The sequence below is a fragment of the Diabrotica undecimpunctata genome, chromosome 5 (genome assembly GCF_040954645.1).
Source record: "Diabrotica undecimpunctata isolate CICGRU chromosome 5, icDiaUnde3, whole genome shotgun sequence".
In the NCBI taxonomy this organism is placed as follows: Eukaryota; Metazoa; Arthropoda; class Insecta; order Coleoptera; family Chrysomelidae; genus Diabrotica; species Diabrotica undecimpunctata.
The window spans coordinates 143,695,986-143,710,275 of record NC_092807.1 but is presented as its reverse complement, the minus strand read 5'-3'; the positions used below and the strand labels follow the sequence as shown (position 1 = coordinate 143,710,275).

At 33.7% G+C, this 14,290-nt stretch overlaps 1 protein-coding gene across 3 annotated transcripts in view; it reads right to left on the bottom strand.

The window, feature by feature from the left end:
* LOC140441917 (sodium-coupled monocarboxylate transporter 2-like) overlaps positions 1–14,290 on the bottom strand; it is an 81,020-nt gene that overhangs the window by 23,200 nt on the left and 43,530 nt on the right. For all 3 annotated transcript variants that reach the window (XM_072532916.1, XM_072532915.1, XM_072532918.1), the window contains exons 2-4: positions 7,753–7,918; positions 3,440–3,632; positions 2,817–3,094 (exon numbers count right to left, since the gene is read on the bottom strand). In XM_072532916.1, the coding sequence (XP_072389017.1) occupies positions 2,817–3,094; positions 3,440–3,632; positions 7,753–7,876 (595 nt within the window). In that variant the 5' untranslated portion in view covers positions 7,877–7,918. The remainder of the gene's footprint in view (positions 1–2,816; positions 3,095–3,439; positions 3,633–7,752; positions 7,919–14,290) is intronic.

Sequence of the window (14,290 nt, the reverse complement as noted above, 5' to 3'; positions counted from 1 at the left end):
TGTGTTTCACAGCCCAAAATCATTTTAAGAGTCATCGCCCGCGATGACGACCTTCTTCTTCAAGTGCCATCTCCGCGGCGGAGGTCGGCAATCATCATAGCTATTCGGACTTTTAAGACGGCTGCTCTGAAAAGTTCATTTGATGTACATCCGTACCAATCTCTCAGGTTGCGCAGCCATGACATTCTACGTCTCCCTATGCTTCTCTTTCCTTGGATCTTTCCCTGCATAATCAGTTGGAGCAAGGTGTATTTCTCTCCACGTGTAATATGTCCGAGATATTCTAATTTTCTTGTTTTTATTGAATTTAAAATTTCCATTTCTTTGTTCATCCTTCCCAGAACCTCTTTGTTTGTGACGTGTTCTGTCCATGATATTTTCAGAATTCTTCTGTACACACACAGCTCAAATGATTCCAGTTTTTTCATTGATGTTGCATTAAAGGTCCAAGATTCCATTCCATAAAATAAAGTCGAAAAAACATAGCACCTCGCCAACCTAACTCTTAGTTCCAGTTTTAAATTTCTGGTCGATGACGACCAATTGCCCCTAAATCTGATGAGACAAAGGCTCGATATCCACCCGACAGCTTCCTATTTGGGTGTCCTTTTTTCTAGAACACTCAACTGGGAACCAGATCTAAAAGCAACTTTAGATAAGGTCAGAAATCGAGCCCGCCTACTCAAACCACTTATAGGAAGAATTGAACGACACACACAAAAACTCTCGTTCACACTTATAAAACCTTCATTCGGCCTATAGAGTGTAAGTCTAACTTATATTGCCTTCTGAAAGACTATCAGAGGAATAAACTATTCGCTGCTGAACGCAGGATTCTGCGTAGTGTAAATAGAAAACCCTGGAGATTCTCATCTCGTGAAATCTATATCTCAAATTTTGCCACAATTATCGAGATAATTAAAACTCTCAATAGAAACTTTACACTCAGTTCCTCAGTAAAAAGTTCCTGCTCGTATCTAGGTCACGTACGAACCCGGAAGCTATTACACAAAAAACTTCACATTCCGTCCATTCTAATGCAGGCTTGCATTGACGAACTCCCGAGCGAATACGTTGACATCCTTAAAGCTACTCCGCTAGCTTACCGAACCTATCTATAATCCAATCCTTTTCCTTATCCTGGACAAGGGGAGATTGGTTTTTTGCGGTTTCTCAATCTCACTACTCAATAATACCTGTCCGTCCCCAAGAAGGCTAAAGTGGCTTTTAGAAGGATGTCCAAGGTGTTATGTAACAAAGACCTAAAATTGGCATTGAGGATCCGCCTACTTCGCTGCTACTTGTTCTCGGTCTTACTTTATAGTGTAGAGTCCTGGACTGTGAATAAAATCGATGTAAATCGCCTTGACACTTTTGAAATGTAGAGCTATATAAGAATTTTAAAAGTTTCCTGGGTGGAGAAAATTGGAAACTCCACAATACTAGAACGTCTCAGCAAGACTACTGAGATCATAAAAAGCATCAAGCAGAGAAAGCTGTAGTATTTCGGATATGTATTGAGAGGTTTCAAATATAGGTTGCTACAAAATATCATGCAAGGAAAAATAGCAGGCGAACGCAGTCCAGGACGAAGAAGAACCTCATGGTTGAAGAACTTGCGAGATTGGTATGATGTTGATACAAGCATGCTATTTAGGGTGGCAGTGAATAAAATTAAGATAGCTATGATAGTAACCAACGTTCTGAAAGGACATGGTACATGAAGAAGAAGAAGTGCCCGAGAAAATAGCCGCAACTATTTTCTCACCTCAACTGGCAAATATTGAGACTGTTTATCGAACTCAGACGAGGCCTGGCCGTTAACTCAAGCGATCAATAACACGAATTTTAGGTTTGCAGGAATAATGGTCACTAGAGAACACAGTTTTCCTCTTTGTCAAATCAGCACACACACACATTCATATACAAAAAACACTCACACACAACCGAATCTTGTTCTCGCCACAAATTTCAGGGTAGGCTGAGGACGTTTAAACGAGTGACGGAACTAAGGTAACATCGAAATGGTAGCGTCTATCACTGTCATACCATCATACACATCACACTTGGCTGTGGCAAAACCGTCTCTCGAAAGCTGACAAGGCCTGGCCGTTAAAGCAAACATCCAACAAAATTTTAGTGCAATATACTAGTTCTGAAGTTGTATGTAGACGTAAAAACGGCTTTCAGGAACAATAATAACTAGAGACTCGGTCTTTGTCACATTTCTCGGTCACTCGGTCTGCAAAAGGTGTTTGCCGTCAAAAAAAAGTGCTTCGCAGTCGTGTAAGATATTGTTGCCTGTTTCAGGTTTACTGGTACAGAGGCTGCATTCAGTCTCCCATTGTATGCAGGTGTCCCTTAACTGGTACATACTCAATAAGAAAGCCTATAGTGATTCTATGCTGTCCGCCCAAAATACATTTTGTAATGTTTGACCAAGTACACTTCCCCCTGAGAGTTAACTTGTGTTCGGATCTAGGCGTTTTTATGGTCGCGGACTGTGCTTTTTGGGACTCTTATGGCCGGCTCTGGATCGAAGTATTTTGTAATTAATCCTCTTCTGGCAGAAAGTTCCCTAAGTATCGCAAATTAAATACCAATCATAAATAGTTGGAAGAAAATATAACTGAAGAGTAGGAATCATTTCAGGCAAATAGTGGAAACACAAAAATATTATAAATTGTTCGAAAAGAAACTCACCAATTGATATAAACGATTTACAAATAAAACTAGATACAGCTTTTAGATTTTTAAAACTGTCGTGAACCTGCTTTCTTTTGTCGTAAGTAAGTAAATATTGACATTAGTCTTACCTTTAGTTAACGCTAAAGCTGGAGCGTAAACCGCGACACTAGTATACAACACCATCTGCAGAATGTACAACCCACTTGCCAAATATCTAATGTTTTTTGTGAATCTCAATGCTAGGTATTCATATGAACTAGTAAGTCTTAATTCTAAAAATACTGGTAGGTAAAACTTAGACGTCAGCGGAACCAAAATAAGGAAGCAAATACAGATCATCCAGAACTGCGCACCATGGGTATACATCTCCGCTGGATTTCCTAGTAACTCAATTGCAGTAATAAAACTGAAACATACAAATATTATATATGTAATCGTTTTTTAACAATATTGTCTGTAAAATAATTTTTTTAATAAATTAAAGTAAAGTAATTAAAATTGGTGAACTAGATTGTAAGACTGATAAACGTTGAACACCCTGGTTAAAAACTTGTAAAAATTGATTTGGTTGTTAAAATAGAAACATTTGCCCCCATCGATAATATATTCATGAATTTTAAGAACCAAGGACCTAACCTAATTCTTAAGTCAGTCCCAGTTAATTCCAAAATTAAGTACCAAGTCTTTAATGAAATAATTATTTAAATAAATTAATGAAATTCTTATTATTCTACTACAACTAGTGACTTACCTTGCTGCTAATGACATTGCCATTGGAAAAGTTCCCATTGAACTTCCTCCCAATAAAAAATCCTTGCTATTTTTGTTTTTATTAAAACATCCATAAAACACACCAACACCGCATGAAATAACTAATACGATTCCTAATACTAAATAGTCTTCCCAAGAAAATGAATTTTTCTTAGTTTGTTCTTGACAAATCTCTGAAAAAAGTTTAATATATATATATATATATATATATATATATATATATATATATATATATATATATATAAATATATATATATAAATATATATATATATATATATATATATATATATATATATATATATATATTGATTTATAGTATCAGCAATCGGTCTGTAGGAAATAAAACTCTATTTGTTCTGTCTCAATATTTCGTCACGATTTTGCTGATACTATAAATCAATATTTAAAACAGTACGGTCGAAAAATAATTTGAAAAATAAAAAACGATGGGATTTTATCAGAATATTCGTAACACCTATGGAATCCACACTGTAAAGTTAATGAAGAAATGGTCAACATCAAACCAGCAGCTAATTAATTATTCTAATAAATTTACAGTTTTCTCCTGAAGAAGTCACAAAATCGTGACGAAATATTGAGACAGAACAAATAGAGTTTTATTTCCTACAGACCGATTGCTGCTACTATAAATCAATATATATATATATATATATATATATATATATATATATATATATATATATATATATATATATATATATATATATATATATATATATATATATTGATACTCATGACATATTTATAGAGTACAAAGCAGCCTACGACTCTGTGAATGGAAGAGAAATGTTCAAAACAATGAAAGAGCTAGGAATACCAAATCAGTTGGTAAATTTAACAAAACTAACTCTTGAAAAAGTTGAATGTAGAGTATGAATTCAGGGGGAACTGTCTGAACCTTTTAAAGCAGATAACGGGCTGCGTCAGGGAGACCCTCTCTCCTGTATACTGTTCAATCTGGCTCCGGAAAAAGTAAAACGTATATCACAAATCACAACTATTGGTTCAATATATAATAAATCAGTCTAAATCCTGGCCTATGCTGATGATATCAATACTGTTGGGAGAAAAGAAAACGCTGTACGAGAGGCGTAGATAGCATTAAAAAAATCAGCTACAAAAATGGGTTTAATAATAAACACCAATAAAGGGTAATATATGAAAATAAGCACGCAAAATACTACGACCACTTGTTATAGAAAACGACGTCATCGAAGCAGTGAACGAATTTGTATACCTGGGAGCGCTCCTTAACACTGAAAATAATACTACCGCAGAGATAAACCGCAGAATTTGCACGGCCAACAGATGCTATTTTGGGCTCAATCTCCTCCTTAAATCTACAATTATATCGAGAAATACAAAAATAAAACTAAAAAACAATAATACGCCCAGTCCTAATATATGGTTCAGAGACCTGGACTCTAACAAAAAGTAATGAAAACATGTTAGGATGTTTCGAAAGAAAAGTACTAAGGCGAATTTATGGAGCAGTGAATGACAATGGAGTATGGAGAAGACGATACAACTTCGAACTTTAGAGAATATACCAGGAACCAGATATCGTAAAACATATTAAGATAGGACGTCTGAGGTGGATAGGGTATGTAATGCGGATGGAACAAAATGACCCAGCTAGAAAAATCGCTCCTTGATAGACCCACTGGTCAGAGAAGAATTCTCAGCATATTCTACCAATTATCGTGCAGCCTCCCTTTATTCATTCTTCATATCCACGATTGTCTAAAATTCGCTTTTCTGTGGCATGTTGTACCAGCTTGTTTCCTTATGTCATAGTCCCATCTTAAATTTGGACGTCGTCATGGTCTCTTGACGCCTCTTGGATACCACAGTGTAATTCTAGTGGACCACCTATTGTCAATTCTTCTCGCTAAATATCCAGCCCACTGCCATTTTAAGGATTTATCTCTATGGATTACATCAGTAACCTTGGTTTTCTGTCTGATCCATTGACCTTTGAGTGACTTTAAGTTTCGATATTATCTCTTTCTTTAGTGTTCAAGTTTCGCAGCCGTATGTCATAATTGGTAGTATACACTGGTCGAATGCTTTTTTCTTCAGGTGGATTGGCATCTTCGATTTGAATATAACTACATTTCTACTAAAAGATGTCCAAGCTAGTTTCATTCTTCTGTTGATTTCTGGAAGTAAGGAGCCATATTTATGTATTAATTCTCCCAAGTATACCTACTTGTCTACAGTATCAAGTGCAGTGTTGTTTATTAATACATCTTGGACATCCACTAGCTCGTTGTACATTGTTTTTGTTTTTGTCAAGTTCATTTTTAGGCCAACTTCATTGCTAGCTGCATTTATTTAAAACCGGTTCCTTCAGTTTTGTAACTTTCTTCCACAAAACTTGGTCAATCTGAATCCTTCATCAGTTTTTCTGTATTTGATGGAGTTTTAGCTGCACTAATCTGCTGACTAACGACGGACTTCACAAAATTAATGGACTGTTTATTTTCCTAATTTCGATCCAAATGCGAATTAGACTAGTATCATATTATGTTAATTGGGACAAAGATGAAGATGATACATGTATGGTCTTTATTATTGGAAAAATATCATAATCACTAGTCTTCATTCATACACTCATAAACAAAAATATCGAATATTTTGGAATTTTCAAATTTTTGTTTTTTTAAAATAAATTCTGGTCAAGCAAGTCGTTTATTGTAAAATAGAGTCTATTTTAACAATGTTTAATGAACAATTTTAAGTTTTTATACGGAGAAAATTGTGAAAAAAAATAAATGTTTAATATTAGGTAAATAAGGTTATTTTACTCTAAACTTAAATGATAATTTAAATTGCTTCAAAAACTGATTTAAACTGAAAAAAGTGCATGATCAGTAACGAGTATTCCCCCCTTGTAGCTCTTATTACTGCTTGCATCTTTCTCAGCATGCTTGCAAGTACATTTTGGACATATCCTTGGGAAATTGCATTCCATTCCTGTGCAGCAAGCCGAAGCTGCTCTATCGTATTTGGAACGGGATTTCTTTGTCGTATGCTGCGTTTTAGATGATCCCACATGTGCTCTATTGGATTTAAACCCGGGCTAGACGGTGGCCAATCCAATCTTCGAATTTGGACCTCATCAAGATAGTTACTCACTATGACAACGGCATGTGGTCGAGCATTATCGTGCATTAACGTGAATCTTTCATATCCAATGTAACCAAAATATGACAAAACATGATCTTGCAGGATGTTTTAAAAGTAAGAATCACCAGTCATCCATCCAATCACTTCCACAAGTGCAGTACGTACCTCCCAACTAATGCCTTCCCAAAGAATTATGCCATCAACTCCAAAACTAACGGTCTGGCCGAGACTGCAGCTGGCGAATCGTTCTCCAACTCTTCTGTAGACGTAGTTTTGACCATCTGGCTTCCATAATAGGATTCTAGTGAAACGAACGTTTTTCCAGTTGTCGATATTTCACTAAATATGTGTTCTTGCAAATTCCAAACGACGAGCTTTGTGATTTTGGAGAAGACGTGAAACTTTGGCGGGGCATCTGGGCTTTAAATTTGCTTCTTTTGATATTCGTCTAACTGTTTGTGAACTCACATTAACTTGTCTAACATTTAATAGCTCATTTCTGAGGTGCATCGATGTCAATGAACGATTTCGTGTAGTATTAAGAACCAAAAAACGGTCATCAATTGAGGTTGTGCACCTTGGGCGTCCTTGACCAGGCCTTTGTACAAAATTTTCTGTTTCGCGGTAACTTTTTAGAGTATTTGAAACTATAGATTCAGTTCTGCTGAGACGTCGTGCGATACCTTTTTGTGCATATCCTTCCTCGTACAAAATTATAATATGTGCTACTTGAACTTCATCGCAGTGCCGAATTGGTGTGATACTTGTTTTAAACTTAGTTAAATCAAAACAATATTTAGGTAAACTTAATAAATTAAACTAAAAATAACCGAATTAGTATGATTTTTTTTTGAAGAAGAATTTTTATGATAAAATGTATGAATGAAACTAACCACTGAATGAACGTCAAAATAAACATCAAAATATTTCAAACCAGTTTAGTACATCAGCCTACTATATGAGTATTATCAGTAATCTAAAATTATTTTGAAATAATAGTGACTAGAAAAAAAAATTGGAAAATTCCAAAATATTCGATATTTTTGTCCATGAGTGTATATTAACTTACTAGTGATCTATTACTTACTACTTTTCTATCTTACACAATTTTAGCAATTTAAGATTGTAAAAAAGCTTACCTTTATTAAAAAGAGTTTGAGGTAGCGGTTCCTGTGACGAGGACGTAAAATTAAATATTGTTAAAATTATAAATAAAATATTCAGCCTTAAAAAAGACGAAAACCACTTTCCTAAGGTTTTCATCTTGAAGTAAATGAAATAAATCTGGTAAGTATATTAAAATATCTGAAATAAAAAAGAATAAATTAAAATTTTTATTATAATTAAATTTTTAAAATATTAATTAGACAAAATATAAAAAAAAGAAATTAGACACAAATATTGATTTATTATAAAACGAAATAACAATTTTTTTATTATTACATTAAGCAGTGAGAATATATTGTTTTGCAGATTATTTGATTACTACATAGCTTTAAGGTTCCACATTGTGGTGACGAAGTTCTATCCAGCTACAGGTCCTATTTGTTACCTTAAAGGTCGGCTGGCCAGTGCCTTTTTTAACTTTTTTGTCTATGTTTTGTTAAAGAAACAAATTAAATCAAATTTTATTTAAAAAAGTTCTAGAAAAAAAAAACGTCGCAGAGCCGTAACGGCAAACTATTAACTTAATGATAGAGTTTGTTACGGTTCTGTAACGATAAAATTTTTAAATAAAATATAATATTAATAAAAAGAAAATAAAGCACGCCGCTGTTCAAATGTTAATAAAGGAATTATTTCTGTGGTCATATCAAGGGGTCTTTTTTCTAAAGTGTAAGAATAGTTATCTATTGCATATGATACGAATTAAAGCGAGATGGACATGTCTCGCCCAAATATCAGAACTAGTTTTGCAGCCTATACAAAAATATGGATGGGTTCGTCCAAGGTTACTTAATAGCAAGAAATGAAAAACAAAAAGACATTCGAGATAAGACTGGGGAAGTGAGATGTTGTCATGTTGATGAAATGGATTATGCCGCAATTCCGGCAGTTAAAAATTACTTCTAATAATCGTTAATGTTAGTTCTAGTGTAACGAACTTAGTATGTACATTCTGTGTAAAAAGTTAAAGTGCTGAAGGTGAAATGGTAGATGGTTTTACAACAACTTTTGGAAAAGCAAGGTAAATTTTACCCAATATAAAATGCAGCATAGGGCATAGCTGAAATCTAGGCCAACGAATAATTCGACACCTAATAAGAGTCCGAAGAACATCAATAAGTAGACTATTGTGCTTTCTTTTTCTTTAAAAACCTAGGTTTCGGTAACGCGCTAAGGCCTTTAAGAAAATAAAAAATATACAATATGACTGAACAAATTTCTCACCAATCCGCAGTTTTTTAGTAGTTTTATTCAATCATTTTTGCAATAAATCGTTTATACAGATTGGATTTTACTAAGTTCTAATATTGCATTTAAAAATAGTATTCAGTGAATAAGTTAGTATTAACATTAAAATTCAACTATAATTAACCTAACTAAAACCTTCAGGGTTTAAGGATAGGATAGAATTGTCCAGTCCTATCGTATAAATAGGTTGGTACCAATCCTTAGGGTATATAAATGTTTATTTCTTTATGTAGGTATTTAATGATTGAAATACGTTATGTCGTTTTACCTAATCTACACAAGAATTTGTTATATTATTTTATATTAAACCGACTTTCATAACTTATTGGATTTTATTTCTAGACATAGTTTGTTGTTGGATTTACAGGTTGTCCTATTAGAATATAAAAATTTATATTCAATAATACAGGGTTTCTCAGGGTACCTAGTGATTCGTTAACATTATCAGTTGGTCGTAATTACTGAAACTCTGGGTGGTCCACTAAATCGAAGGGTCTTCAAGCGAAGAAGTAAAAATCGCAAGGAACTGTGGGACAGTGAAGTCTTTTTCTGGGTTTAGAATTTTACTAATCACCGGGGTTGGCTTGGTATCACTGTTCTCCCACATTTTTATGGTTCTTCGACCGCGGATCCTCAATTTTAGGGCACAAAGAGCCACGGATCTGTTGTTCCTTTAATCTGGGCACATTAATGTTAATATAAAAATTAATAAAACGAAAAGCAAAGAAAGTAAAAAATATACGACCGAAGAAACCAACAGCAGACAGTCTAGAAAAATGGTAAAAGAGCTAATATGGCAACAGAAATCATTTTCCAAATAGAAAAACAGTAAAAAAATATTAGTACTAAAAAGAGTACAACAAATTTATTTATGTTTCTATTAGTTAATAAAAACTATAGAATTCTCTTGTCTAAAAGAAACATTAGGTTATGTAAGGTACTTAATAATTTCTAAAGCAGATTTGATCTGCATCAAACCCTTTGTTTGCTTACAACAGACCAAGGGATGTCAAGTCCTTAAAAAACCAAAATTAAAAGTTTTTCAGTATTTAAATAATACATATTATACATGAGTTTATAAAACGTTCTATATACCTAAAACGTTGAAATCAATTTTCAAAAATAAATAAAGTTTAAAAGGATAAATTCAAAATAAAGTTCTTTTGTAGGAAAGATAAAGTTTTTGCAATAATTCTTTAGAAATAAACTTTAGAAAGAAAGAATATTCAAAATTTAAAAAATAATTTGAAACAAATATAAAACATTTTATTTAAAAAATAAAAACCATTTGGTAATACCCTATTTAAATTAATATATTAAAATAAAATGTCTAACCACAAAGCCACCCGTGCAGCTTATAAAGGAAAAATTAGTCAAATCCTAAATCAAGTAAAAAATTCTATCGTAGAGGTTGATCTAGATATTTACGAAGAGATTTTAGGAAAATTGAGGACGTATTATGAAAAATATAATGAAGCATATTTCATGTTGCTAGAAGATGAAAGGTTCACAGATGATAAAGACAATGAAATGGTGGACCAAATTTATTATGAAGCTATAAAATTAATAAAAGGGACAATGCGGAGGTTGAACAGCCAACCAAGTGAAGCTGAACCGACGCTGCAGCCAATGGCGATGGAAGCGAAAGTGAATGTCACTCTTCCTAAAATAAACATACCTGTGTTTTCACATGGAAATGAAGAATATGGTCCATTTAAAGAATTATTCAAGTCACTCATCATGGAGAACGAATCAATACCGGAAGTACAAAAGCTGCTATATTTAAAAACGTCTGTAAAAGGCGAGGCTTTTAAACTACTAGAAAACATACCCGTAAGTGGTGAAAACCTAAGGCTAGCATGGGAGGTGTTAGATTCACGATATGCAAATAAAGCGCAATTAATAAAAAATATAATTAAAACCCTTTTAAATAATAAACCTATACAGCATTCAAACAATTTAACGAATGACCTACGGGAAATGTATACCAACACTTATAATAGTTGGAACAAACTAAAAAATTTAAATTTAACACCCCAACAAATATTGGATATTCTTATGATCAATATGGTTGAGCAACGATTGGATTATGGTACAAAAAGGGCACTCGAATTTGGGTCGCATGCCGAAGAAATACAGACTTTTGAAGAGTTTTTAGACAGTGTAAAAGTACACTGTGAACATTTAGAAAATTTGAACCATTTCAAAAAGACAGGACCGTCTTTAGAAATAAAGAGGAGAGCTAGTTTCCATATTTCCAACGATAGCAAAGCCGAGGAATGTACTTATTGTAAATTAAATAACCATAAAATTACCAATTGCTATAAATTTAATAATCTTCTTAACGATCAAAAATATCAATATGTTAAAGAGCATAAGCTTTGTATTAAATGTCTAAAAGGACATACAGATAGTTGTAGAAGCGATATAAAATGTAAATATTGCGCAAAAGACCATCATAGTCAAATGCATTTCAGAACTAAAACGGAGAGTTCTTCAAATATAAACGTGAAAAAAGATTCAAAAAACAATTTTACTAATAATAAAAATAAAAATAGTGCCAATAATGGCTATAAAAATAAAACAAACAGTAAAACGGATGTCAATGACAATGAGGCAAGTACGTCCGCAAATACAACTGTTAGTTCTAATAATGCTTCTGGTAATCAATCAACAGTTGTGTTGCTTGGTACTATCCAAGCGTACGTATATAATGTAAAGGGTCAGAAAAGGTCGCCAGAATCCTGCTCGATCAAGGCAGCCAGACTTCTTTCTGCACAGAGCAATTTGCTGAACAATTGAATTTGAAACCTATAGATGCTAAGCTGCATATAAGGGGCATCGCGGAAAAGGCTTCGGTGTCAAATAAAATGTTAAAATTACGTTTGACAACTTTGAATAATAAAAATAAATTTAATATTAAATGTCATATTTTGCCAAAAATCACTGGCGATTTGCCACAGTTACGTATAAATAAACATAAGTTGCGATTGCCGGAAAACTGTAGCCTGGCAGATATAGAATTTAATATACCGGGGAGGGTCGATATCTTGCTCGGAGCCGATTATGCTTATGATATATTGCTAGAAGGCATTGTAAGACTTGGTAAAAATTTACCGATATTACAAAATTCCAAATTCGGACATATCTTGTGTGGTTCGGTTCCTCGATATGCACTGACGGATGCGAATTCTTTTGTAGCTTGTGTAAATAATGTTCACTCTACATTTTCACTCCATTCGAATACGGAATCTTCATTAGAAAAATATGTAAAGAAGTTCTGGGAATTGGAGAGCATCCCTGAAGTGATGATGGACCGGACGCAGGATGAAGTACTGGAGGAGCACTTTCAGAAAAATACAATAATACTACAGGATGGTGCCTATCAAGTTACTCTACCAGAAAATGATCAAATAAAAGATTTAGGAAGTTCAAGATCCCAGGCAGAAAAGAGGTTTCGTGCATTGGAAAATAAATTTAGAACTGCTCCAGAAGCGTTCCTGGAATATAAACAAGTTATACAGGAGTATATAGACAGCGGACATGTTGAAAAGGTAGAAAATTCGCAGGAGTATAAAAATGTACATAATGTACAAAAATACTATATGCCACATTTTGCGGTAATAAAAACAGAAAGCTCCTCTACGAAAGTGCGCGTCGTTTTTGACTGTTCAGCAAAAACGAATACTGGTTTGTCCCTGAATGATGTCCTATACAAAGGAATGCAAGTACAACCCAATTTGTATGAAATACTATTAAGGTTCCGTACATTTAGTTATATTTTAATGGCGGATGTAGAAAAAATGTTTAGACAAGTCCGTGTCGATCCTAATCAACTGCATTTATTAAATTTTTTGTGGAGAGAAAATTCCACAGATAATTTTGAACACTATCAAATGAATAGGCTTCCTTTCGGTCTGACCTGTTCACCCTGGTTGTCCACTAGGGTTTTAAATCAAATCGCGGAGATTAACAAAGATAAACATAAAGGAGCCTCGATTAGCCTGCTTAACCAGACTTGGGTTGACGATATACTTACAGGATGTCAACATAAAGAGGATTTAAAAAATATATATACCGGTCTTAAGGAAATATTAAATAAAGCCGGTTTTAACCTTCATAAATGGGGATCGAATGATCAAGAGTTCATAAATGAAATTTGTACAACTCCGATAAAAGAATATCACTTACATACGGAGGAAAATATAGAACAGGTGAATAAAGTTTTAGGTACCAAATGGTGCGCTCCACGCGACGAATTTATGTACACATTTTCTCTGGAAAATTCAGAGAAAAACCTCACAAAGAGATGCATTTTAGCTACTGTAGCTAAATGGTACGATATATTTGGGTTATTAGCTCCGGTGATAGTACAGGGGAAATTAATAATACAAAAATTATGGAGCCTTAAATTAGGTTGGGATGAAAATTTGAAAGATCCTGAAATATTGCATGAATGGGAGCAATTATTAAAAGAATTGCCTCTTATAGAAAATTTAAAAATTCCTAGGTGTCTTTTTGAAATAAATAAAGTAATAAAATCCATAGAAATACATTCATTTAGTGACGCAAGCGCCACTTGTTTCTGTTGTTGTATTTATGTGCGGGCAGTGTATCAAGATGATACTGTAACTAGCCGGTTGCTAACCGCTAAAACTAGGGTTGCTCCGTTGAAGGTCACCACGATACCACGATTAGAGTTATCTGCTCTGTTACTGAGTGCAGAACTCTCCCAAAAGGTATATGAAACCTTGTCCTCCGTTTTGGAAGTAAAACAGATACACTTATGGTGCGATTCAGAGATAGCAATATATTGGGTAAAGTCCCCAGAAACAAATTGGAATGATTTTGTGGCAAACAGGGTAAAAAAATTCCAAAACATATCAAAAAATATCATATTGCATCACATACCCACTAAATTGAACGTCGCGGATATTCCTACGCGTAAAATTAAAATTGCTCAATTAATTGATAATAAATTATGGTGGAACGGACCTGAATTCTTGTTAAATAAAAATATTGATTATACACAATTTAAATTGAATGTTGATTATAACACTGACACAGAGCTTAAGAAGCAAAAGGTAGCCTTAGTGGTAAGACATGTCGAAACAAAAGATATATTTTCCGAATTATTTAATAAAACGTCAACGTTTACTAAACTCTTGTATACTATAGCCTTTGTAAATAGGTTTGTGAATAATTTAAAAAATTCACGCAATAAATTGCAAACCCAGACGGGTAAAATTACTGTCGAGGAAT